At 36.0% G+C, this 27,897-nt stretch overlaps 1 protein-coding gene across 1 annotated transcript; it reads right to left on the bottom strand.

Annotated features, from left to right (window-relative positions):
• Positions 1–3: 3 nt before the first annotated feature.
• PLSCR5 (phospholipid scramblase family member 5) lies at positions 4–27,897 on the bottom strand. The gene is made up of 9 exons (XM_014552174.2): positions 27,610–27,897; positions 22,724–22,794; positions 17,850–18,010; positions 13,418–13,460; positions 12,139–12,359; positions 9,045–9,206; positions 7,255–7,416; positions 4,518–4,600; positions 4–4,430 (listed from the first exon to the last, which is right to left on the bottom strand). Exons 2-8 carry the CDS (start codon positions 22,734–22,736, stop codon positions 4,562–4,564), a joined length of 801 nt encoding a protein of 266 aa, XP_014407660.1. The 5' UTR covers positions 22,737–22,794; positions 27,610–27,897; the 3' UTR covers positions 4–4,430; positions 4,518–4,561.

Here is a 27,897-nt window from a genome sequence, read left to right as displayed (position 1 = left end):
GGATTATTAGTTGGCCTAATTTCAATACTATTGTGTCTCAGGGAATAAGAAGGCCCAAGGAGAGAGAAAGAGAGAGATGGGGGAACAGCTGGTTGGTGGAGCAGTCAGAGCACAAACAGTATTTATCAATTAAATTCACCTCCTTATAAAGGCCTTGTTCATAGTGCCCCCAAAACAAGTATAATGGTAACATCAACACTGATCACAGGTCACCACAACAAATATCATAATAATGAAATGTTTGGACTATTACAAGAATTACCAAAATGTGACACAGAGAATGAGTTGAGCAAATGCTGTTGGAAATGCTGTTGTAGACTGACTCCATGCAGGGTGGCCACGTAACTTCAATTTGTAAAAAGTGCAGTATCTCTGAAGTGTGATAAAGTGAAGTGCAATAAATGAGGTGTGCCTGTATCAGACTGTCGTCAGTCAGTGATTGATTACAAACTGCACACTCTTCTGAGAGAAAATCAGCTACATCCCATGCAATCGACCCCTGAAAATCAGATAATCAGCAACGGCTTCCATCCAGTGAACAGATAGATTTCTGACAGTCAGCCAGTCAGCACAGTCTTACTCTAGTAAACATGTTTCCATAGCTAAAGTCCACACTCCAACTTCCAAACTCTACACTTTTCCAAAACCCTAATAAGTTCTCTTCTTTTCTTTTAAACTGTGTCTTACAAGCTCAGCTCTCCCTTGCCTGAGCAAGCAATATATTCAGTTGTTTTAGGTAGTAAATGATAGAATCTTTATCAGTATTTGTGATCACCTTTGCTTACCTGATATTTTTGTTATCTGTGGGTTTATTTATCTGTATTAGGATGTAAGCTCTACGAGGGCAGGTACCTTGTTGCTTTGGTCACTGCTGCAACTTATTGCTGACATAGGTACCTAGCACATAGTATGAACTTCACAAATATTTGTTGAAGGCATCTTTACAATATGGTCACTTAGCATAACATCTCCACTGCCTGATAGAGTGCCTAGTGCATAGAAGGAATTCCATAAAATATTATTTAGATTAATGAATGAATTCATTGTCCATGCATGTTTAAAAATATTTGTTATGGACATCTTTGAAGTAAACCAGAGATTATTCAAATCTCTGTGGATCCATATTATATTTTTCATAAACTCACTAGATGAAAACATGCCCATCTGCCCATTTGACATGCCCTTTTGGAAAACTTAAAGGCAATACAAGTTTAATGTGCTTAAAACTGAATCCATGTTCTTTTTTTACCACCAAACCAGATCCCCTAAACCAGATCCCCTTCTCATAGTTTGTCTGTCACTAAATGGTGTAGGCCAGACATGCCCTTTCTCCTTTGAATCTCCATTTTCAACCCAGCATCAAGTAATGGTGATTTTACCTCCTAAGAGTATCTTGAATCTGCCCACTTCTCTCCTTTTATGAGTGCCACATTAATCCAAGCTACCATTCGCTGTCACCTAAACTACTTTAGGAACACTAATTGGTCCACGAGCATCCTCTCCAGCCCTCTCACCAATCTAATCTTTCATCAGTCAACTCTATCCTTACAACATTATATCAGATGCTTTGCTAATAGGACAGAGTGTAAAATCTTTACCATGGCCTACAGACCCCATTCATCCTCATCTTGTACCACATTCTTCTTCATTGTCTGAACTTTAGTCATTGGCCTTCTTGAAGTCACTTGAGATTGTCATGTCTCCCTCTTCCTCCATCAGAGATACTTTTGTAAATGTTAGTACCTCAGCCTAAAATATTCTTCCTTCTGCTCTGAATTATTCTTCACATATTAAATCCACCATCATTCTCTCACTCCCTGACCAAGCCACATACCCCTACCTTACTTAAGACCTTGTCTACCTTCTGTAAACACTTCTCATCTGTGAAATCTAAGTTTTGCTTGTGTCATTATTGGATCAGTAGCTGTCTCTTTAACTAAACTGTAAGCTCCATAAGAGGTGGGGGGGCGACTCTATTTTTTGGCATATTAAGAGTAAATATGTATTTGTTAAAATAATGAAAGAAAGAAGGAAAGAAAGAAAGAAAGAGAGGCATTTGCATCTTGTCAAGACTTTGCCAATATATTTCAGAGGAAACAGAGTTGGAACCTCTGTTCTGAGAACACAGTGGGCCAAGGAAAGGCAGTGATTGATGCGTAGAGGACCCATCTCATTCTAGACCTGCATTCTTTTCATTAAAATGTTCACTGAGTAGCAAGAGTCTTGCTAGTCTTTCATGGGCTCATGTTTGGTAGTAAAGGTGGTGCATGGAAGACATTTAAAGATAAGTTTCACCTTTCATGAAGAAGGGGAGAAAGGATGGGTTCTAATTTGTCGTATGTGCCAATGCAGGAGCAAATACCATAGCAGGTCTTTAGTTAATACAGCCAACTTTAAAATGAGTGCCATGTTCTCAGAAGGATTTTCATACTTGGGAAGTCTCCATGAGATGTAGGTATCAAGTAGCTCTTTTCTTTTGTTTTAGGCTATTTGAATTTTGTTTCCTAAATCCAAAAGTTTGTCATTAGAAGACTGTATTTACAAATGGTGTTTTCTTTCTCTCATCTTTACCCCACTGTGAAAGTTTCAACTGCTGCTGCTGTGACAGCAATTACAAAAAAATCTTTCGTTTTAGAAATCAAAGTAAAGGACAAGAAGAAGCTATGAAAGCAGGATCATCTTTAGGGAGAAAATTTGGGACATGGAGTACAGGGTGGGGAGGGGGAAGGATGGGTTGCCAGGCAGTCTTCAACATACTGCCTGATTCTTCTTTATTTTCATTTCATTTTGCTCTCCCACCAAGAATTCATAGCAAGCCTAATGTCTAGCTTGTAATAAGCCTGCAGAAAATGTTAGCTATTCTCCCCATTTTATTGGTTAATAAGCATCAGCTTAAAAACTGCCATTTCCTTTAGCTGGTTGTAAATGACCATAAATCACACACACGTTAGTAAGATAAAGTAAGATAAAGAGGAAATAGAGGAAAAGCTTCACTCCCCTAAAGCATCACAAAGCTCTGCAAGGTAACATACTGGAAGCCTGAGGAGGTTCAGAAAGACTCCATGCTCGGTTTATGGATGCACGGCTAGCACACGGCAGAGCCAGGCTCAGGGTGACGTCTATCACAGCACATAGGACTTCTGTTCCCTTCCAGAAAGGCATTCAGAAAGGTGTCAAGTAAGGATGAAGAATGCTAAAGGAAACTGAACCAGAAAATAGAGGAAAGACTCTTTTCCCTTCATCTTACCCAGTCAAAACCCTTAATCCAGAACCCAGAACCAAACTGATGTGGGCTATCTGAGGAACTTAACTACCACATACAAGATTATTTCCAGATGATAAATTCCTAATTCCAAAGAACTAAGTGACAGAGGCTTGGAACACATTCCCTTTAATAAGTGGGCGATTATCTGGAGATTCTTTAAACACCTTATTTGTGGATGGAGATTTGGGTAGTATTTGTGTAATTCTAAAGTAGAGCCTACATGGTGCTTTGCTTAAAACAAATTTGTTTCCTCATTTTGAAAAGAGGAGAGGGATTATTGTTATTCACAAAAAGAAATTTTCCTCTTTTATGGACTTGGGGAATGTGCGGATAACTAGATGTAATAATCTGGACGACTCTGAAAACATTAGGATGGAAGGCATTAATTAAGTGAATTGGCAGTTTCCTGACTTCTGCATTTGCCTCATGTATTAAGGTTTGTTTGTTTTTGTTTGCTTGTTTTTAAGTCCTGGGAGTTGTCCATTTTTTCAGAGCCTTAGATCCTTTTTGGAATGAACTTTTTCTGCAAATAGATAAAGTTTCTACTCTATCCACTGCTTTTACCAACTTAGAAGTCTATTAATATGCTTATTTAAATCTCTAGCACAGGTATGCATTTAAAGCATGCTTTGATTTGTAAATATTAGCTTCCTTATAGAAGGTAAGCATGCCTTTTGCCACTAGAACAAATTGATTTCGTCTATCTTGCGTCTCATTTTTAAACATATTATTTACCCAACTTTTAACTTTTCCAGTATAACGTAAAAACGTCTCACTGTAATAAGATTAATAAACAGTAAAAAAGACTATGAAAAAAATACTTTAGAAGTCCAGTCCTTTTGATCAGCAAGCAGCCCTAGTAACAGAAAAACTTCAAAGTGCTTTCTAAACATTGAATTTTCATCAATGATGCTGCAAGCCTTAGCTCTCATCTTTCATGCTTACTATGCAATAACTTCAAAGGATAAAAAGAAAGAATGCTCATCTCTCAAAGCAACACTGTGCTGGGGCCAGTCATTGCGTCTTTAACTATCATGCATTCACAACCAGATAATTGCTTCATTACATTATGCTTTAATAAATATAATAATTAACATTTTGTTACCAAAAAAAAAAATCTAATACTCAGACCATTCAGAAATGAAATCCAGAGCCCAAGGGATTTCTAGAAGAAAATGAAAAAGAATTAGACAGCGTCAAATATGGACATCTTCAAAGGGAAAGAGATCATTTAAACTTGTCTTTTACTTACTGAAATATGTTCTGCATATTTTATTGTTTTTGTCATCTTGCTTGTTATAATCCAGCCAGTGAATGTTCAAAGAACATAAAATCCTACAAATAAATAAGTGGGATATGAGTGAATTTACAAAGAGGCAACAATTAAGATCAAGAGTCTCACATGTAAGCTTTGATTACATAAGGCAATTTTGTTTCCCAGTGGTGCTCCAGGAACATGTGATTTATCAGTAGGAGAAAAATCATAAAGTTCGAGCTTCGTGACACATGTCTAATTTTCAGAGTGCAAGTAACTCGGAAGCCTCATCTGAATCAGCATGGTATCAGTCAAAATATGGGGTGATCAAGATGTTTTAGAATTCAATTACGGAGTAGTCTGGGTCAGCGTGGGAAGTTGTAATAGACACTGACCTTTGAGCAAGAGTTAGACATATCGTTTTGGACTTTGTGGTCAGTAACCAGGCAGTCATCTGAGGAGGTACTGAAAACTCTACCAGAGGGAACTTGTGGGGGAGGGGTCAGAGCTGTGCGTTGTTCAATGGTGAACTCAGACAAGAAGAGACCAAAAATTTTGTTATACTTGTGAATTTTGTGATTTAGTTCAGGGAATATCCTCATGCCAGTGGCTTTCTGAAGATCTCTCACCACACGGTAATAAAATGGAGACAGCATTTAAAAATGAAAACATGATTCTTGGTGAGAAATTGTCCTAAAAGCTATATTGGCAAAGAAAAGTGCAAATATTTTATAATAATATGGTAAACAGGGAGGGAAAAAAAGGATAGGAGCCGTCTGATAGTCTCAGTGAGTGTGTTTCTCCCTCAGACACTGGAGTTAAAAAGTTATCTTTTTGGATGATTGGGATGTTATCTACATCAGGGCTTCTTCAATTGATAGTCATAGGAAATTGTTGACAGTGTCCATTTTTGCCATCAGCGTATTACATAAATAGGTCAGTAGGGCAGGTTAAAGATCATTTTTTAAAATATAAAATTAAGTAAGGGGCTTAACCAGAAAGGCCAAGTTAAGGTTTTGAGAAAAGGGCATGTTTGTGTGTGTGTGCATGCTTGCATTTGAGAGAGCCTACATGTTTGATGCTGAAATGCAGAATGGTCCAAAAATAGAAAAGGTGAGCAGGAAGTGGCAGGTGAAAAGCCCCATCAGGCACATAAGGAGAATGGGGAATTGAAGAAGTATTAGGTGGCTGGCAAGATTGCCTGGACAGGTTGGATTTGTAGATGAAAATGGGAATGGAGGGTGACTGCTTAGACAGGACAAAGACCTAGCACTCTACATAAATTAATTCTACCTCTACCAGTGAGAGGGAACCAGTAAGTTAAAATAACTTCTCTAAAGCTTCTGGGGAAAAAAGTACCAAAATATATTGTTAATTAAACTCTAAGTATTCATCAGTGGTATCACTAGGGGATTATTTTTAGTTAATATAATTCCCAAGGATCTTTAGAAGAGAATAGTGAATAGAGCCACTTCTTTTCCCCCACAGCAGCACTTATGAATATAACCGTAAGATTTAGGATCCTAAAACCCGGAAGAGTAACAAAATATGAGAGGAGGAATGTAGGTTTATTTTAAAATTCCGTGAATTTTGGTGAGAGCACTGAAAACGGTAAGCAATGAGGGAGATATTAGAGGGAAAGTCAGAAACAGAGAAAAGCAGGCCAAGATTTGGCACAGGTATGATTTGACTTCTACAACCAATCTAGAAGAAAATGTTTTTAGTGAAACCGTAAGTTGGAAAGAAAGGACAAAGACATGATATCTGTCGACTGAAATAAATGCACAGCCTGGAAGTTGAGAGTTACGTTTTATCTGGCGGGAGGACTTAAGCTGGGATGATTGTTCCGAGAAACTGCTCCAAAGAGGTAGGGGAGGAGCTAGGATACACAGGAATTTTACAACAAAGACCAGGTAGTTGGAGCATTAAAAGATTACTTGTTAACTGAAGAAAACCAGACATCTCAAGTTAATGAATTTAGTGCTTTTCTATGTATGGGAGGGAGCAAACATTTGGGCTCATTGAATTCATTCCTTTGATAAGCACCTAGCTATCTAGGGCCAGTATCCTGTCCTTTCTTATTCTGAGTCCCCTCAGGGTGCACCATTGTGAGTGGCTGCAGAGTCTGGGCTGCAGGCTTGTCTTCACTGGGGGGTGGCGGCAGCCGCTGATGACTTGATGGCTTCAGCATTCTTCGTTTACTGATATGGTTTGCAGTATTTTTTGTTCACATATCTTTTAATAATGGAAACTAATACGTATTAACTCATCCCTGTGGACTCAAGTATCTATGTATATATTGAAAAGACAAGAAAACTGCTCTTTTCTCATTCTGAGTATCACCTAATGCATTGGTAAGCAATGAAACCGTCCTAAACTTGACCCAGGATAAATAATGTGGCTTTGATGTTTACATATTTTTTCAGTGGAAGTGAAAATAAGCCAAAAGTCTAAAAATTGAAAGAGAAGAGTAATTCAGGTTTTGAGAAATGGTGAGTTAGGATGTGGATGGGGTATCAATCCTTGAGAAAGAGTGGGTGGGGAACCACTGGAGGAGGGCTGCCAAAAGAAATGCAGGCTCCTACATTCTGGCTTCTGAAGATTGGTAGTCCCAAACTAGCATTCTGTGCATAAAACTCACTCTTAGGGTAAACGATGTGTAAAATGGGATTGGCTAATTAACAACTGAAAAGGAAGGAAATAAACCACCTATATTCCTTAAGACCATACTTACAAAGAGAAAACAGGCACCAATCATCGATGCTTTGACTGTGACATCTAGATCTGCAGGAACGTGAATTCCGAAGTTGTCAGCATTGGTGAAAACGTCATTTACAAAGCCCGACCAGTACTTTGAAATCTTTCCAATTGTAAGCTTTTCGTTAATAGTTTTCACCTTTAAAGAGAATATAAGACGTTGTTAATTTGAAGGTGAAACTGAAGGTTTTACTTACTTTGTATGTTTACTTCATGAGAGATAGGAATTATTTTATTCATCATCTTTAAATGATAATTCGGTGTTATTCAATCCTTCATATAAGCATAGTTGTGAAGATTTAACTTCCCAGTTTACTCTTTAGGAGTTTTGCTTTTCTGACATTTTTTTTGAATCCATCATAATTCCTTTTTTTTTCTTTTTTATGCAGATTGAGAATTTAATAACAATAAATAATTAAGGCGAAGCTACCACAAGATGGCAGCAGGTGCATAGTCTCAATTATATGGTCTAACCATGTTAGTAATTCCTTTACCTGAAGTCCAGATTTTAAACCAGAATTCTTCATTTAAAAAAAAGAAAGAAAGAAAGAAAAGAAAAAAAGAGTATTTTTGAGAAAGATTTTAGGAAGAATTTTTAAAAGAAATTAATTTCTAGATATAAATTTTTATTGCTGAGTTTATAATTATTAACACGTTTAAATATCACCAGTCATTGCTTAATCTCATTTTTCTATTACACTCAGACGTTTACTAGGTCATTCCTTTATAACTAACCCTAAGTTCTATTTTTCACTTAAAAATCCTCTGGGCTAATGTATCGCATGGGGAATTCAGACTAATCTGACATGAAAAGTCTAGTTCAGCTAGAAGGAGTCTACAATTAAACTTTATCAACTACTCATTTGCTTGCCCTGTTTCCCATTCAAAAGGTTGAAAGTGATTCATTATAAACTTTCACTTTCTGTATGGAGGTAGAAAATAGAAAATAGAGAAATTATTTAGGACATCCCTATACCATGAATACTAAAACTCAAGTTCTCTTCAATCACAGGACATATTTTTATCTTTTATTCTTAGGAAAGCCATGCCAAGTCTCTTTCGAGTGGGCTGGAGTTAGGACAGCTCATTTGCTAAATGCACATTGTATTCTAGATGAATAGTGTTCCCTGAAGTCCTGCAGACTGAAGGTCCTAGGTAGGATAGGCATGAATGAATGGAGTGAATAAATGAAGAAGAAATATACATGTGAAATTAGACTGTCTCCTCTGTCTAAGACATATTTCTAGGAAAAGTTTTTAAAGATAGTTCATATTCTTACACATTGAATTTGGAAGTAGTTTTTGTTTTTAAACATCCAATTTACACAAATATGTTTTATACGAGAATAGATTGTTTCACAAAGTGAAGTTAGCAAATCTTATGAACATGGATTTTAAATTGGTGATATTTTGATGTAGTGTGCTCCTGACATGATACCAGAACTGGGATATGTTCCCAACAGGGATACAGGAAAGATGTAATTTAGATGATTCTAAACTATATGTATTTGCTTTATGCCATAAGAACTGTAATGCCACATCAATCAAATTTTTGTGGTATGTTTTAAAAAAATTTTTGGACTTAGTATTGCTGGAATTATGAGTTATTATTGCCAGGTACAATATGGACTTACTACATTATTTCACAAGTATATTATTTTCTAAATTTATTTCAGACATATATTATGATTTGAACTTTAAAAAAATTGAATTATGTTGCAAAAAATCAGGACCTAAGTGAAAACTTCCTTTGTTTTGTCAATCATACCTCAAAATCCACATCGCCAAAACAGCCACATGTCGCACAAGGACCAACAATTTTCAAAATATCTTCTTTGTTTGCATTTTGAATTGTGAATTTAGGCAGAAAGGGGTCCCACTTCTGTGCAACATAACCAACTATAGTACCAGGAGGGGCTTGGATTTCTAACTGTAAGAAGAGATAATAATAAAGTAAGATTTTCTAAGGTTATTGTATTTTAATTTTACTATAGTGTCAAATTCTAAACAGGATACTATTATGAAATTATTTTTGTACTCTACAAAATAGACTAAATATCTGCTTCTACGTTCTGGTTTTTTCATGATTTATAGAAACAAAGATATGCACTGTATCGATACAAGTTCAGTATTGTGTGCTAAAAGTCCACGTCTTTGATCTTACTTTCCTAAGGAGAACTTATCCCAGAGCTGTCTTCTGATTCTGGGACACTAGCTTTGCCATTTTTGTTCCAAGTACAATAGCTGGTTGAGCATTGAAGCTATTTCCTATAAGGTACTTCATATCCACTCCCTTTCTGTTGTTGTTGAAACACATATCTAATTTTAATCCTCACTTACCAATTATTAAGCATTCATGATTTTTTTTCTCTTCAGATTGTCAACTTCTAGCCTTTCTGTGTTCAATAAAAAACAAATGCTTCTTGCAGAGTTACAGTCATTACACACCAATTTGATTTCTGTTTCACTTCGTCCAAAGTGTTAAAGAGTAACAATTGCATTTCCAGGCCTGAGTTCAGTATTTTGCCCCATTACCCTTCATTCCCCTAATTTCTTTTTTTTTTATTTGAAGTACGGTTGATTTACAATGTTGTGTTAGCTTCTGGTGTACAGCATATTGGTTCTGATATACATATATACTTTTTCATTATAGGTTATTTTAGGATATTGAACATAGTTCCCTGTGCTATACAGTAGGAACTTGTTGTTTATCTATTTTATATATAGTAGTTTGTATCTGCTAATCCAAAACTCCTAATTTATCCCTCCCCACCTCTTTACCCTTTGGTAACCATAATTTTGTTTTCTACTTCTGTGAGTCTGTTTCTGTTTTGTAAATAAGTTCATTTGTATCATTTTTTTAGATTCCCCAGTAAGTAGTATCATATAATACATGTGTCTTTCTCCTTCTAACTTACTTCACTTAGTATGATAATTGCTAGGTCCATCCATGTTGCTGCAAATGGCATTATTTCACTCTTTTTATGGCTGAGTAGTATTTCATTTTATATATATATATATATATATATATATATATATATATATACCACTACTTCTTTATCCAATCATCTGTCAATGGACATCTAGTTTTCTTCCATATCTTAGCTATTGTAAATAGTGCTGCTATGAACATTGGGGTGCATATATCTTTCTGAATTGGAGTTTTCTCTGAATATATGCCCAGGAGTGGGATTTCTGTATCATAAAGTAACTCTATTTTTAGTTTTTTAAGAAATCTCCGTATTGTTTTCCACAGTGACTGCACTAAACTACATTTCCACCATCAGTATAGGAGGGTTCCCCTTTCTCCATACCCTCTCCAGCATTCATTGTTTGTGAACTTTTTAATGATGGCCATTCTGACCAGTGTGAGGTGTTATCTCATTATAGTTTTGATTTGCACTTCTCAGATAATTTAGGATGTTAAGCATCCCCAATTCCTTTATTGTCCATCATATTGTATGTCAAAATATTTGTGTAGCCAAATCAAATACTTTATAAAATAACCTAGAGGTGGGTGAAAATAATAAAAAATGTTTGCTTTTAAATCAAACCAGTTCTCCATCATCTGATCTCCTGTAGTCTTTTCTTATTTAATAAAGTTCATAGTCTTATGTGCATGTCCGTAGTATCCTTGGATAGACAAAGGTGGTTTCAACCAGACTGCTTAGAATTATATGGATTTGTTCTGGGATCACTTTTAAGGTAATTGATTTGATTTTGACCAAATTAAAAAATACTAGTCAGTGTTAGGATACCTCTTATATTTAATTTATATGACACTGGGCTACCTTGAAATAAAACGTCAATTATCAGAAATTTTCAAAGGGGCATATATTCTGGACTATACTGATTATAGTCTCTTGAGGCATATTAGATCTTGGGTATCCTCAGGAGGAGGAAGAAAATTCTTGGGCTCCATATGTGAGTACCTTAGCCATCCTGTCACTTAGCCAGGGAAGTGCCTATAAATAGTTGAAAAACTAGCTTCAGTATATACTGTTAGCAACTTCCCTAATTAATCTCCTTCCATATTAATATTTATTTCCCATTGTGCTAAGTAGAATATTTATACATAAGTCCTCAACAGAGAAACTTGGGCTTGAATAAGGACGCCTGGATCAAGTCCCATGTATGATCATTCCTAGATGTGTGATCATAGGTAAGTCACCACTGCTCTCTAAGCCCCAGTTTCCTCAGCTGAAAAATGCGAACAGTAAAACCTGTTCTAACTCATAGAGGTGCCATGATATCAGTGACATCAAAGTAAACGCCCCATATCAACTTAACTGCATTTTGTCAATGAAAGTTATCATATTAAACAGTGATGAAAATCCATTATATATTAAAATAAAATAATTAAATGATTCTCTCCAGAACAATAACATAGTCTTTGCTAAGCCTTGAAGTTTATCGTAAATGGTGAAGGGAATGTGAGATTCTGTTATCAAAAATAATATCCAATCCAGAGAATATCTTAGAAGAGTTTAGTATCACTCAGCACTTCCTGAACTTTGCCTCAGTAAGAGAAGACAAAGGGTAGATTTGCTTAGTGGTAGAACTCAGAGATACAATTATGTGGCTAGAATAGAAATTCAGGAGGATGTGTCTTGTTTACACAGGGCATGAGCTGTCTTCACCAATTAACATCACGGAAGCCACTCTAGTCTTTGGTTGGAAAGGAAAAAATTTTAGTGAATCACCAACTCCTTAAACTGTTCTGATCCTAAAGGAGCAATGTATTAATTCAACCAGTTGAAAGGTTAATTGCTCCATATCTCCAGATGAATGCCATTTATTAAAGAATTGCTGAACTTTCCAAACGTGTAGAAATAAAAGCATGCCCAGAGCCGATGACTAACCTCTTGTAGGTAGCAAGGGCACCAGCAGCTGTTACACCTCAAGGGCCTGTTGACTGTGATGACCTCTCGGCCTGAGTTGTCGGTGATCTTCAGTGTGCAAGAGCGCAGCGTAGAGCAGAAAGCACGGTTGAAGCAGATGCTTTCCTCCACTGCAAAGTAAATTCTTTGTCCTAAGCTGTTTTTAATCTCGTATTTGTTGCAGGTCTCAGTGCCAAGTATCACTAATGGAGGAAAACAAGAAAAAAAAATTAAAAACCACCAATTATCAAAATAATACTTCTGCTTAGTATCAAATCTTTATACGAGTAAAATGGGCAGTGTTATTAAAAGAAAACAGAGTGACTTATCAGTTACTAAGTATTTGGTATCTTCTTCACATCAATCTACTTCCATGCTCTAAATTTTGAGAATTTAGACATAGAAATCAAGGTAAACTCTGAGAACAAAGCTATGCAATTAATAAATTTTGACTCCAGATGTATGACCTACTTGGAAACATGTGGTAACACTTTTTAATTAGGGAAGCAATGCTACAAATTAGAATCTAACACTCAAATAATAGTTCTATCATGTATATCACTTATATATTTAATTAACATTATAGGTTTAGTATATTATTGATTATATTAAATCTATCAATATAGCCATATCTATGGAATTTACTGGGACAACTCATAGAGTAATGATTTTGTCTAAAATCTCTATTTGGTACTATATTTACAGATGCATGCTATCTATTTATTACAATTTTGATATATCTTAGGAATAACATAGAATATTAAGGATAAAAAACTCTTGAATAATTTGAATTCAGTTAGTCATCATTGTAAATGTGTGTATTGTTAAATGATTTGCCTATTTAATGAGTCACTGACAATATGATAAAACAGTAAATTGTTTTGATGAGTTTTTGCTAGTCTCAACCTTGACTTCTATGTCTGAAATTATTAAGAAAATTTAAATTATTAGCAGCCATGGAAATGATCAAATATCTTTTATTACCTTAAAACTGAAAAATAATGTTAGATTCCTAGTGACAATATCATCAAAGACTTAGAAAGTTTAATGCTTTTAGATTTATCTATATCAGACTAAATATATTGAAGTATATATTGAAATATATAATTCAATATTTATTTTAAAAAAGAGACCTCTTTTTGATCCAATTTTAGCCTAAACATTTAACTTTATTGTTTATAAAATATTTAGATGTAGAGAAACTTCTGCAACTTAAAATGTTTTTGACAGTTTTAATAATTACAAAATATAATATACTTACTTCCAAGAAGTTCCACCTGCTGGTGTATAATTATCAGGTCTAACTGTTAAAGGATGACATAAAGGAAATAAAAGGTGTTACATCACAGTTCTTTGAAAACCTTTGCAGCTATTAACCTGTTTACTAGACTACATGAAGTTAGGTGATTTCCATGTTCTCTATTAAAGAATGATTGAAAACTGCTCACATTTTATAATGAAAAAGAAGATAATATGATTTTTATTCAAGTAAAAATTTTTAAAAAGTACAAGAACCCTGAAAATTTCAAGACAGAATTGCCCAGAATAAGAACAGAAACTGTGGTTAGCTCTGTGTTTTTTCTGTTGTAATGCGATAAAAGAGCAGCTCTTGGAAACAATATCTTTGCAGATATTTTAAAACAATCTCTGAATAAGAATGCCTGTAAGGTTTTAGATCTCTCTCTCTCTTTTTAAGAAATGAAACAGTAACAACAAAAGACAACAATGATCTGATGCCTAGCTTCTCTCAGCCCTACCTAGCTCCGCTTTCACTATGTCATGCAGTAACTCGCTGCTCACGGTGATGAGCTGTCTTTGTTAAATCTGAAAAAGTCTAGACTTTAAATTTTTCTCCTTCACACCTTCCTTTGGACTGCAAAAAACAAACAAAACAAAAAACAACAACAAAACCCCCCAGAAACCCTGCTCATGCCAACAAAATTCCAGTTTAAGCAGAATAAGAGTTAAGCCACTAAATGCATGATGTATTAAAATTTACCTGTGTAATTAGAAATAAAATCAATTTACAGAGATAAAGTATCCACAGACAGTTGAGAAATGACTATATTAAAAAAGTATAGAATACAAATTGTCTTTTAAAGGGACTATTTAAAATATGTTCTTAGAATGAATTTTGTTTGTGTAGATTTTAGTTTTGATATTTAGTTCTTAAAGATTCACTAAGATGAAATCATGAACACTGAACACAGTGCTGATTATTGTCTTTTTTAATGCTTCATTTTCTGTTTTGCCTTAAAATTTTCTTCACTTTATTCTCCCTTCACAAATAATAAATTCACTGGTAACTGGTAAAGGGAAGTAGTCATTACCAATATTTGGTATTGGTTAAGCATCACAAACCCTGAAAATATGGTTACCTTATTTCCTTCATTTATATTATTTCTTCATGGTATCATTTCTTCTATATAAGTCATTATTGATAAAACTGTGCATGTGGCCTCCTTTTTAAGATTCACAAAAAAAATTTTTTTTCAAAAGTAATTTACGATTTAAGATATTCTAAAACATATTTTAACAACCATGACAAAGGCTTTTTAAAAAAAGTTAGAATTGGTCTTTTGTAGTGTAGTGTTGTTAGCTCTGTTCTCCTCTTTTGAGGAAAATGGAGAGTCAAGAGAAAAGAGGAGTAGTAAGCTTCAATAAGGACTTCCACGATTTTTAGCCATGGATCCATGTGGGAGTAACTTAGGGATGGAGAAGAAATACGGGGGCGAAACTCAGGTTTCAGTTGAGGAACTTTGAATATTTGTATCATGGATCAAGATTCCATCTTGAAATTTAGAGACTATTAGTTGAAAAGAGAAATTGTACCTTTCTAATATCTAACAATAGAGGCTGTTTACTGAGGTAGTCACTGTGCTAGGTATTTTGACGGTGTCTGATTTAATCCTCACACACACTCAGAGAGTTAGGTATCATTACATTTAGTGTGTGAGGAGACAATCCCAGAGAGAGAAAGAAGTTTGCTTAAGATCACAGAGCCTGTAAATGGTTAGGCTGGGATTTGACCCAGGCAGGGATGCCACCGACTTTGACATGCTTTCTGCTCTGCTGTACCAGCATCACTAAAGTAACCTTAGGACCTGGGAGAAACAATTCTTAAGTGATACTATGGGACTTTGAGTACCTTGCCTCCCTATTTACTCTCAAACTCACCCATCCTCTGTAATAACATTTGATTTGCTCTCTCTGTGTGGGAAAACCTCCTGGATTTGAGGGTCTTGTTTTTGGTTATTTTTGTAATTTCCTTTGAGTCCCCCTGGGTCACTTCTAAACCATGGTCCAAAAGAGCCCTTTTCATCTTTTGCTATTAATTGATGGACTAGGAATTTTTGCAAACTTTAAATAGACTGCATCATGTATTTGAGCATTAGGGCAACTGAAGCCCTCCTCAAGTACGAAAGCTGTAGAATGGACACCTAATGACAGCCTTGAATATGTAGCCAAGAATCAATTCTTATATATAATTTATCAGGTTTACAAGTGTCAGTGATTCCATTTAATATAAGTACTTAAAAATAAATGAGGTCTTTACATGTGTCTTTGTAGATTTTAACTCAAAACTCTCCCCTATAGGTGACTAAGTTATAATCGTTATCCTTTGATGCTTATGAGATAAAATGTTATTGACTATTATGAATATGTTAATCCAATCTGGAAAGAGAATGTATTGGTTTTATTCTTAGGCTTAACCTACATGAACAACATATATGTATACACATATACATATGTGTATGTATATATATGTATACACAAACACCTCCCTCCCCTCACCTAGGGGTTTATTTTCAAATTGTTAATGGGAACACAATTTTCAATAGTCATTGGATAGTCTTGATTAAAAGAGAATAATTCAAAAAAATTTTACATTGTTTTTTTAATTTAGAAGGATATTTATTGAATAGTTTTGTGTTTGTATATTGAAGCATATACTATTTTCACATGCTCATAATTTTATTTAATCTTGTGGGATTTTAGATAAAAGTTAGCACACAGAATTCTTTATATATGTTTCTTACAAACAAGTAGAATTAAACTTCAAAAGGCTCATTCATCCTGTTCTGTATGCACCACTTTAAAGCAAGTAAGTGTTCTGTTAGTATGAAGATTGTAAATTGTCTCCCTTTGAAGTAAAATAGTTACCAATTTTGTGGCATATTTTTGTTTCCTGAAAAAAAAAAAAGATTACCAAAGGTATATTTTTGGAAAATTGACTTCATTTTAGAACGGAAGCCAATGGGTTCATATCTCTATCTACCGAATGTGAAAAACATGTATTTGTGTCAAGCATCTGGCTCCGGGTGTGTCATCATTCATGGATGGAAGAAGAATATGTGATGACCATATGTGGTTATCAAACCTCAGCCCTCTGGCACTGGTATATCACTTTTATACTTGGCAAAACCTTGTCTGACAACAGTCCCAAACAGCTTGCAGCAGTTAATCAACTCTAGTCAGCTATTACAGCTGATCCTTTCTGCAGATGGAAGATGGTAGGTTAGCTTTTCCAGCTCTTTTACATATCTCCCTGAGCTCTCCAGTCTCTAAAGTACATTTGTCTGCCAGTGGGTTTCTGGAGACGGCATCTGCAATTATAAACATTTTCCCAGGAACATATGCTGCATGCAGCTTAAACCCTATCAGGCATAACCAAAATCTCTTGTACCTTCAGGGAATTAACACAGAGATTTGATTTTGATAAAGGAGATAGACTTTATAGTTTGAAAGAATGCCAAACAAGCTGAAAATTGCAGCAGATGTGCTGACATCTCAATATTAGTGTAAGTGTGTTTCTAATCTTTTGTAGGATAAATACAAAAGCAACAAGAATGTACGTAACTATCGGTTGCTTTTTATGTGCCCTAGAATTCAGATGATGATATTTCTTGATTATTTATTATAAGGCTTGAATCATTGCTTACCCTCTAAGGAACCGAACAGTGGCTGGATCTAATAATAATAACTATCTTCTGAGCAAATTGGCCCGGAGATGCAACAGTATAAGGAGACAATAATGCTACCTTGATAACTGGCTTTCTCTTGGATTTCCAACCACATTTTGAGATTCAGCTGACGATGATGAACTGTACTCATTGCAGAAGTCTCTCCTGAGTACTTTGATCCTTAACAACCTTGCTCTACTCTGTACACCTGCACAAATTAAAACTGTGTGCTCATCTGGCTCTCATACCCAGCCTCGCACTTTTTGTCAACATTTTTTGTCTTTGCCTGTGAGGTTGCAGAATGTTTGGGTGAGAAGGACTAGGTTTTATGCCATTTATATACCTTGATTGTAGCAGGTACTCAATAAATATTCTTTAATAGCTGTAGGTGACTAGACATTTTAGACAATTCCTCCAGGATAAATTTGCTGACACCTTGAGCAATGAGCAGAAGAGGGATGCATGTGCTAAACAGCTCAATCAAAAAGGTTTAGTCTCCTCACTCTGTCGAATAAATAAGGCAAATAGAAATGGTCATATAGGAACACATAAGCTTCTTCTCAATCAATGGAAATAAGTAAAATACACATTTTAGAATTTCATGATTTATAATGCTTTTCTGACCTCAGTAAGTTATTTGTTGAAGTTCTTCAATCTTGATCAAAAGGCAAGAAACCACAGTTGTATTCATTTTAAGGGGAAACAGTTCATAGAAATAGAGAAAGTCACCTGGCTTAAATATTCCAGACCAGGAGGGAGACTGCCTGGTGGAGGGAGACCCGGCTGCCACACTAAGTTCCCTGAATTGGACGGTGAGACATGAACGCCATGGTCTGGGTCTGGAGCTCCGGGAAGAAAACTGGGCAGACCTCTTCTCTGGTTCTGTGCATCTGCAACAGAATGAAAATCCCAGCCCATATTTAAAGTTAGGCCATTTTATTTAGTTTGTCTTATAATCTTTGTTACTTCTTAATTCCGACGGTAGGATGTCTGCTGCTGCCTTTCCCTTTAGTGCCCTTTCCTTCAGAGCAAGGAAGAGGAATGTGGAAGACTACCAGAGGTGGTTGTGAGAAAAAGTTGGGTAACTTGGGCAAAATACATGATTTTAAAAAGATACATTTTTTTGAAGGCAAGTTAAACTTCTATTCAAAGAGCTGGAAGATTATAAACCACAAAAGGAAAAGTGATGGTAAAAGAAACTAGACATTCTCCACTCATAAAAGGAGAGCCTTAGAAATCGGTTCTGAATCATAAGTATGACTTTCAAGCTTTTCCTCCCTTCCTCAAGTATTATGAAGGTGCCTTATATTTCCAAGGAGATTTTCTCTCTTTTTATCAATCATGCTGCTAAGGCTATGTTTAATTCAGTGGTTCTTAACTTTAGCCTGCACCAGAACCACCTAGAGGGCTTGTTAAAACGCACAGGCTGGGCCCACTCCAGACTGGCTGGCTCAGTGGTTGCGGTGGGGGTGGGGCTAGAGAATTTGCATTTCTAATAAGTTCCCAGGTAAACTAATGCTGCTGGTCTGACGATATATCCTTTGAGAACTAATGGTTTAATTCTATATATACTATAAGATTCTTATAACTAATTTATTAGTTTCTTAAGAGCAGTGTAATATCTAATTTAACTTTGATTTCTCAGTATTTGGTATAGAAGCACCCTCAAAATTTTGACAGTATGAAATCCTTTGTAGCTCATTCAACATTACAACTTTATTATTATGCATAAGCTCTGATGTGTGGTGCATGCGAAAGTCTTCTTTGTTAAAAATATACTTTACGGCTTTTCTACTATTATTTTTCCTGTTTCTTTTTTCACATGACTGCTATTTGGCTATCTCCCTCATTAGATACCAATATGCATATTTTTAAAAGACTATCACTGTTTTCACTTCTCATCTTTATTAAGCCAAATTATAAGAGTTCATATATGTGCATTCATTTGGTTTACACTTTGCTGTTTTAGATTGAGTGTAGGGGTGGAGCAAGGTTCCTGACAGGTGTTTTCAAATAGTAGAGGGACTGTAATGAAGACAGGTAACTTGACTATTTTAAAGACATAAAAATGGGAGGGACAAGGAAACTGGTTCTGGATTAATATAAGGAAGAAATTTATAACAGCTGCACAAAGATTTGGATAGGGACTCACTGTATGTATATTAAAACTGGAGTGACATCTATATAATTCACAATAGATTAGAATGGTCTCTCTTTAGCACTGTCACCAAGTCCACACAATGTGTGTGTGGAGGGGGGGTAGGTGGGTGGTGGGGGTGGGTGGTATTCTTATGAATCTTTTAAACCTCTAAAATTAAATTTGAAGAAAGGACTGAATTTCTTTTGGAAATTATAAGTTTCCCTTCATTAAGAGAATTCAAGGATAGCCTGGATAAGCACGTGAAGAGGACTTTAAAAAAAACAACTGGCGAAGAAACATAGGCATCCAAGGGGTGGGCCTTTGGACACTGACATAGACTATTTCTAGCAATGATAGGCTCAGTAAGGTCGTGTGTACGTGTGGTGTTAATGAGGGACACTAATTGCCAGATGATCTGTTTGCTTATTTAACCAGAAGGATGTAGGAATAGACGGAGATGGATCCCCAAGATGATACTGGTCTGAGATGTTTAGAATTTGGACATGCTTTAGGGGTAGGGCCACATGGAAGCAAACTTGTCATTTGGCTCCACTAACACAGAGCTCTATACCGATGATAATACAACAGTTTGCTTCCCCAAAGGCCCCCATCCTGAGCTTCTCTCAGATCTAGGCAGACATAAAGGGTATAGGCTTTAGAACTCCTCTTGCTCTTGAGAATGAGACCCCAAGCGGTAAACTGAGAGGAAGACTATGTATCACCATGTCAGATTTAGGAGAGGAGCTAATGCCCACTAGGGCAATAACTGGAAAATAATACAAGGCAACAGACATCCTTTCTTTGGCATTAGTGCCAAAACCACTGCTGTCGTTGACTTTCAGAGAAACAAAGGCAAATTGTGATCTAGGGAAAACTAGTTCATAATGATGAAATAGTAGGCGTTCATCTTGGGAGTGGAGGTGCATGGCTATTGATCAAAAAGGGAACATTGTGAGGTACCAGAAATGTTCTGTGTCTTGATCTTCATGGTGGTTACATGAGTGCATCCTGATTTTAAGAATCATAGAACTTAAGTTTGGTGCCTTTTATGCACTTAACTGTCCACATGTAATCCTTTGATTAAAAAATAATGGGTAGGGATTAATTTCTGATAATAGCTGATAGAAGATCATTAGATTCTCTCTCATTGTCAATTGTATTGTTAAAAAGATTAGCAAACTACTCCAGTTTAATCTTGTAAACTATTTTGCTGTGACAAAATGCATCCGGTAGGTTGTTGAGTTTCTGGAGGATGGCTCTATATTCCTGACTGAGGTTTTTAGGTTGTTAGATTTCGCAGCAGGTCCAGAAGCATTAATGCACCAGGGCCGAGAGCAGAACATGCCCACTATCTTTAGTGGGAGCAGAGGCTCAGTCAGAGACTGCTGAGATCATTTCTCTTCTGGGGTTTCAGCTTACATCGGAGCAGCACTGCCTTTGAAGCTCTAAACTGAAGCTCCTGTTCAGTTTAGATCATCCTAGAAACTCTTGTTTTTCTCAAACTTAAGAGACCAACCCATTCTTCAATTTATGTTTATTTATACTAAACCAGGGGACTTCCAGACCACACAAATACTTCTGTTCTAATGGCCTCCAGTCTCCTGGCTGATGTAGTGATGCTTACTGAACTGCCTACGAAATGTAAAATGTTGTTAGCCTGCATTCCCTGGGAAAACGCTAAATGCCAGTGCAGACTCATGGGTCAGAGAGCATCATGATGTTATAAATAATGTCTTTAAATATCTTTGAATAAAACTCCACAAAAATATTTTCGGGAAATGATGATATCCTGACTTGCCCCTCAAACCGGATGTCTAATTCCAAAGAAAACTTCATTTTTTTTACTTTTTTTTTTTTTAGAAAAGGGTCTCTAACAAATGTTTTACCCACTTCATCTGTTAAGTATTTTGAGTGGGTTGCAGAAAGAGTGTTAGTTTTCCACCTGAAGTTTTACCTCTAAGTTTTGTCTTGAGTCCTTGTGATTACTGAGCATCGTAGCTTTTTTGGAAGATTAATCGTATTTTGATCATAATATTGCTTTCTAGTCACAAGTTTCTTCAAAGACTCAGACCACCAGATGAAGAAGGAACTCCTTTGAATTTCTATCTACTCTTTTAAAAATGTATAACCAGCTTATAAATATTTCACGTACTCTGCAACTCTTTACCTCACAGGCCACAGTTGTTGCTGTGGCTCTTAGAAAGCGATGAAGTGTTTTGGACTGAGTCTTAGTGTCAATCTTAAATGAAAGAAAGGACTTGTCAAGATTTTGTTTGTCTGTCTTCAGACAGAGAAATGAAGCACGTATATATTAAAATTCATGATTCTGATGTTTCATGTCTATATTTTATAATTTGTTTGCACTCTCCCAATGATACTCAGGGACTGGGGTACATTAAATGTTGACAAAAAATGAAAAGATTGCTTCCTTTGTTCCAAATTGAATAGCATCCAAAAAACAGAGTTTGATAAAGGAAACAAATAAGTATACACATTTCTTTGAATGCATCATTAAGTTAATTCAGGATATTTTAAATCAGTGGGCTCTATTATCCTATTTGCAATTAGGTTAAAAGGTTTCCACCAATTATACTAATCATAATTCTCCACATTAAAACTTTTCATTATAGCCTAGAGTTTAATGGTTTCTTCTGATAATGGAATGAAAACACATTATAATTTCATTTTTATATAATTTCACAAGTGTTTTTAGTGAGATTGCAACCCATTATCTTAAAACAAGCACATCCCTAGTCTTTTGAGAAGTTCTTTAAAGTAACACTGATGATATTTACATAGTTTTAGGCATTTGAGGAAAACCTACCAGTTCCTCCTCGCAAAGTCTTTAATTAATCTGCTCGCTTAAATTAGTTTCTGTTTGCTTTTTATATATAATTTACCATCAAAGAAATTTTGAAAGATTTTTTGCTAGTTCAGATGTGTTTACTTCTAGTCCGTTACATTTACTAGAATTTCTCCATAACAATGTTGAATTCTCTATGATAAATGGCTGTATCACATATTTTAAACAACAAATGGGAAATTTAAAAATACTGAGCTATACTTTTACACATTTTAACTTACGTGTGAAAAGTTTTCTTCAAATGCCTTTAAACTTGAAATATCAACTTGTCTTTGTGTTTGACATTAAATATTTCTACTCTCAATTTTGCTATGCTGCTTTTCTTATTAAGTCACTAGGTGTATATTTATGGTAACGAAAACATTGTTCGTTTCTTCACTGTTTCAAGTCTTCACTTTTACATTCTATCAGCTAGAGTGGTTTTCTTTAAAATTTAACACAACATGCTCCTTGGAGTTAAAATTCAAAAATTCCAGTGTTCAAAAGCACTAAGTGACAGGTTCTAAAGTATCAGTCTCACTGATTAGAACATCCTTACAACTGTGTATTTTTAGCCATAATAAAAGCAAAATTTTTTTAGCTGCCTATATCCACTCTTACCTTTAGAGGCCATGAAGATGTCTGAGTCCCTTCTTCAAAGGCAGTCGGGTTAAAAGAAGAAGCTTTTCTTCCTGAACCAAGGGGAGAAAATACAGCATGCAGGAAACTTCAGAAGGTGTCTGTCTAGAGGAAGGGAGTGCTTTGCTGTTTCCAGAGGGCTGTATTTCATCATTTTGAACAACAGGGGGAGACGAAGCTATCATCAAAAGTAAACACTACTCAGAAACCCTAATACCACTTGGTGGCTGAAAGAATTTCAAAATAATAACAACCAGGAAGAAAAATATACAACACTCATTTTTATGGCTCTTATTTCCACTTAAGTTTAAAAAATTATCACTTGGAATACATATTTTTTCATTCATGACTATATCTGAAATACTCTATTATTTTTTCTAATTTCTCGATCCCTCTTGTACCAGAGTCTGTGACAAAACATTCTATCACATGTAAGCTTCTGATAGTTCTAAATAAGTTTTTCTGTATTTTGAAAATGTTTGAACATCCATATTCTTATTTTTTCTCAAGATTTCTCCCTACTCTCTCTCCCCATAACAAACAAGAAGAGGATGTTTTCCCCACTATTTACAAACAAATACATCTTTATTTTCATTTTTAGTTGAATTTAATGAGTCAGAAGCATTTGAAAATACAAACCTCCAATAACCTCCCAAATTTAAACAAAATATACAGGTAATAATTAACTGTATTGTGTACTGAGGAGGAAAAAGAAACCAAACCAAACCACTGTAACCTGCATATTTCTAAATGCAGCTAACCAAGTGACCGTGGAGATTTTGCTCACAAAGTCAATTGCCCTGGGTGGCATGATTTGCAAAAGTTGAACCTGAAGGATATACTGGGTTATCAGCAACACTGTCTACTTTCAAAAATAGTTAAGTGGTGTGAAGAGGCATGGATAATGATGAAAGATTGTAAAGCCAGCTCACAGGTTGTAGACAGCCAAAAATTTGGGTTCTTCTGATTTGGCAAAGAGATGTTTCTTTTTGTTGTTGTTTTGAAACGTTCAAGGTTGAAAAGGGCTGCCGTTATTTGTTACCATTTTGCAGAAAAGGTGTTTAAATATATTTGTAGTTTATATCTAAATTCTGTGTTTCACAGACTTCTTAATGTTGGTCATGGGCATTTGGAAAACCTTTGATCCAAAGAACCTAAGTTGTTATTAGCACTATCAACCATGGTATTTTAAGTTATGGTCCTAATGGACCAGTTAATTTTGATTTTTCAACAGAGCACCAATTATGAAACAAAATATAAACATCTAAATGAATTAAGCATGAAGGAGAAGCTCACAAACCTTCCTTAAGGGACCTCTGGTACGTTTCAAGTGGCCTGTTACCAAGGACTCCCACCCTCCACAAGCTAGCCTCACCTCCGGTCCTGCCTTCCAGGTGCCCTCACTCCATTGCTCCTAACACTTGCCACCTCTGGAGGAGCACCAGGACCACTATCAGTCCTCAAAATGGTCACACTGTCCTCTTGTATCTGTGCTATGAAGCCCTTGGCTTTTTCAAGCAGCATCAGATTTATTTTGTCATCAGTGTTTTATTCTGCTCCCTGAATCCCATGAAATTAAACAGTACAAGGTAGGCCTGTCCAGCAGACATAAGCCAAGACTTGAGGATAGCGGTGGGGATTGCAGTACAAAAGATGAGATGTGAAAGTGAGTATCAGAAAACCTCGAATCAGTGGTCTGCCCCTTCCCAGCAAAACTCCCCACTAGCTTCTCTCTCCTGATCTTGTGCCCTGCTGCTCTGCTGCTTGGGTGTGCTCATCTTCTTAGGATGCCCTGCCTTGCTTGTCCTTGTTCTCCCCTCCTTCCACCTTGAAAGAAGAATTTCTATATCCCCTATCTTCAGTTTCAGCCAAAAGGAAATGGAAACACATTGCATCATAATCTGGTGCAATCATGCCCTGCCCGTGGCCTTTGCACAGGATGTATCACAGCTATTTCAGAAGATTTGTCCATTCAATGTTACATCATTGTTCAGAACTTCCCTATCATTTAATTCTTTAGCTGTTAGATACTAGACTTAAATTTTCATGGCTGAAAGGGCTCACTAAAATTGTCTTACTCAGTACAAAGGGAGAGACTGTCAATTTATTTAAACCTAGATAGTGAGAGAAAAGAAATGCCACCTGTTATAAGCCAAAACAGAACAAAGTCAGCAATGTGCTCTGGATGACATCCTTTGGGGAGAGAATGCAGAATGGATTAAGATGTAAGCCTACAGATCTGGGACAGGACCAAGGACCAGGACTGGGAGTACTGGCTTTAGGAATATTTCATTAGCTTAATGGTTATTCTGCCTCTGGTTTTACTATGAAAATATGTGTCCCTGGAGGGGAAGGGTATAGCTCAGTGGCAGAGCACGTGCTTAGTATGCACGAGGTCCTGGGTTCAATCCCCAGCACCTGCATTAAAAATAAATAAATAAATAAACAAACCTAATTACCTCCCCCCACCAAAACAAAAACAAAAACAAAGGTAAAAAAATGTGTCCCTAGAAATTATATGCATACATGCATAAATATATACATATGGACATATATAACTAAGTATACATATATATGGAATATGAGAGAATTACTTGTTTTTCTTGATTTATATAAATGTTATTTTAGGTATAATTCTAAAACATGTTTTACGCATTTAATATTGTGGTTTTTTTAAATTGACAATAATGTATAAAATTACATTGTTTTCAGCCACTGCATGTGATTACATTTTATGAGTATATTGAATACAATTTTTGCCCATTGCCATTTTAATGGACATTTGGTGTTTCCATTGTGGAAGACAATGGTTCGTATGCACAGGTGTAACAGTCCTTTTGAAGGTATATATCCAGGAGTAAAAATGCTGGCTAATGGGATAGGGAGGTCTTTATCTTGGTATCACCAAGTTGATCTCCAATGTGCTTGTGCCAATTCACATTCCCAGCAGTAAGGGATAAGGGGTCCCATTTCCACATATCCTGTCCAACAGTAGCTTGGTCAGCATAGTGGGGAATTAACTAGGGGACTTAATATTAATTTATGAGAAGGCAGCATCTAGAGGTCTTAATGACATTATAATCTGAGAAATGTAAACACCATTGTGTGTATTTATGTTTTCAGCTGTTTCTATCATGCCATATCATACAAGAATAATTAACAGCAAATTTATGAATAGCTGGTCATAAAAGTAACCACTACAGGTGGGGAATCATATGTAAATGGACTACAATTTAGTGGTAAAAATAACTTCTTTCATTCAGTGAGGCTCACCGTATGATCTGCTAAAATGTGAATCCGCTTTTAACAGTCTTGCAGCACTTAAGGTGTGCATTTCTATGCATAAATCTTATCCCTGGGTTTATAAATTCCCATACTGAAATTTACTGTGGAACAGAGCAGGGTGTAAATAAACAAATGAAATAAAGCAAATAGGGGGAGACTATCATGATTAAATAAATCTTTTCCAGAGTTATTTGATTTGCAACTACATTGCTAAATGTAAAATATCCAACTCCTTAATGCAAACTTGGATGTTTCTTCCCTGGGAACGGGCAACTCCAGTTTCAACAGCCATTATCCACACTTTGCAGACTTCCTGTCAAAGTGTATTTCTTTACTATCTTATTCAAACCCACCCTTTACGTGCAGTGCTTCATTCATTCTTCAGTAGACATTTATCAACTGTTTACTATGTGCGTATCAGTAGACAGCTTATTGAGATGTAATGCTATGGCCTCCTCTCTTGGGGAATGAGGACTTCAGTGGAGTATCACAACACAGGGATGCAAGAGTCCTTCAGTATTTTTAAAAGTAAGGGTCAGTTCCCACCTTCTGAAAATCAGATGATGTAACTCATCCTCTCTCTGAAAAGGAAAGCTAATCAAAGTCAGTAATGCATCATTCAAATGAGCAATTCTTTGTTCCACATCTACATGTCTAAGTTTCCTTTCCTGTTACTTTAAAACAGAAAAATAATAGCTATTAAGATATTTTTTCTTAAATACGAAAGAATAGTATATTGGATCATGCTTCTTAACTATTAATAAGAGATTTCTTACCCTCTCTCTTTCTGCCTACTTAAAAAGATATTGATTTAAATGACTAGAAAAAAACATAGAAAAGAATTCTAGATACAGAGAAGAATCTGTGAAACTGAAAAAAGCTGGTTCTGGAGCAAATATATCTTGAGGGGTCCCCACTCACTGAGATATGACACAAAAAAGACTCCTAATTTAGAGTCCTGTGCACAGACTCCACGGGACAAAAGGTATTCCGTAATCAGTAGATTGTAAAGCCCAAGGCAGAAGCAAAAGTTTAATTTGTATGTAGAAGTTCTTTTTTTAATTTTCAGCCTTCTACATTTTCTCCAGGTAGGATGAAGTTAAGTTGAATGGTGGTCTTTGAAGTCATCTGTCTTTATTGTACTTTGTCTTCTGGCGTTTGCCTGATCTGCTATACATAATGCAAACTTTGGCAGTTCATAAAGGCATTTTCCCTTTAAAGAGTCTAAAAATAGAGGAAATATTCTGAGAGGTTGTGGCTTATTCCAGGCCATGTTACTAGAAAAAGAGACTGGCATTCCAAGCAGAAAACTGTACGCTACAGACATATGACATATCAACAATTATTTATTTCGATGTTCTTCAGGGTGTATGTGTGTGTCTCTGAGAGAGAGAGGAGTGGAAGGAGAGAGAGAGAGAGAAGGAGAGAGAGGGGGAGGGAGGAGATTGGAGCTACTAAGTAGATTGACAGGGAGAATTAAGAAAACATTAAAAAGCTTCAGAAATCCCAATGCTCCACACCAAGAACGGCTTTACCATTTTGAAAATCTCTTTATTTCTATCATTTATTTTAAATATGCTTACCTTGTGCCGTGGTTCTGGTGCCTTACTCAGTGTGGTTGCTTTGTTCTCCCAACATCTGCCTGCATCTTCAGACATCACCAAAATACTGCAACCAGCCCTTCGGGAGCCGCAGCTGACAGCCCAGCAGTGCTCTGCATACAATTGCCTTCATTGACAGCAGCCATATCAGGCACGGCAGGCAGGCGAGTGCAGCTGCAACCTGGTGCCAGCTAGACTACACCAATTGTTTTCTGCAGCACGCTTCCTTTGCATTTCCAGCCTCAAAAATAAGCTTCCCCAAGCTTGGAA

The sequence above is a fragment of the Camelus ferus genome, chromosome 1, assembly GCF_009834535.1.
Source record: "Camelus ferus isolate YT-003-E chromosome 1, BCGSAC_Cfer_1.0, whole genome shotgun sequence".
NCBI lineage: Eukaryota > Metazoa > Chordata > Mammalia > Artiodactyla > Camelidae > Camelus > Camelus ferus.
This window is presented reverse-complemented; position numbering and strand designations above follow the sequence as displayed.

What these genes read in the sequence shown, in the direction of transcription:
- PLSCR5 (XM_014552174.2), bottom strand. An exon ending in GCCCTTGCTACCTACAAGAG is followed by an intron (nt 9,207 to 12,138) that starts GTTAGTCATCGG and finishes CTCTTCTTACAG; the next exon opens with TTAGAAATCCAAGCCCCTCC. An exon ending in TTGGCGATGTGGATTTTGAG is followed by an intron (nt 7,417 to 9,044) that starts GTATGATTGACA and finishes TTCTCTTTAAAG; the next exon opens with GTGAAAACTATTAACGAAAA.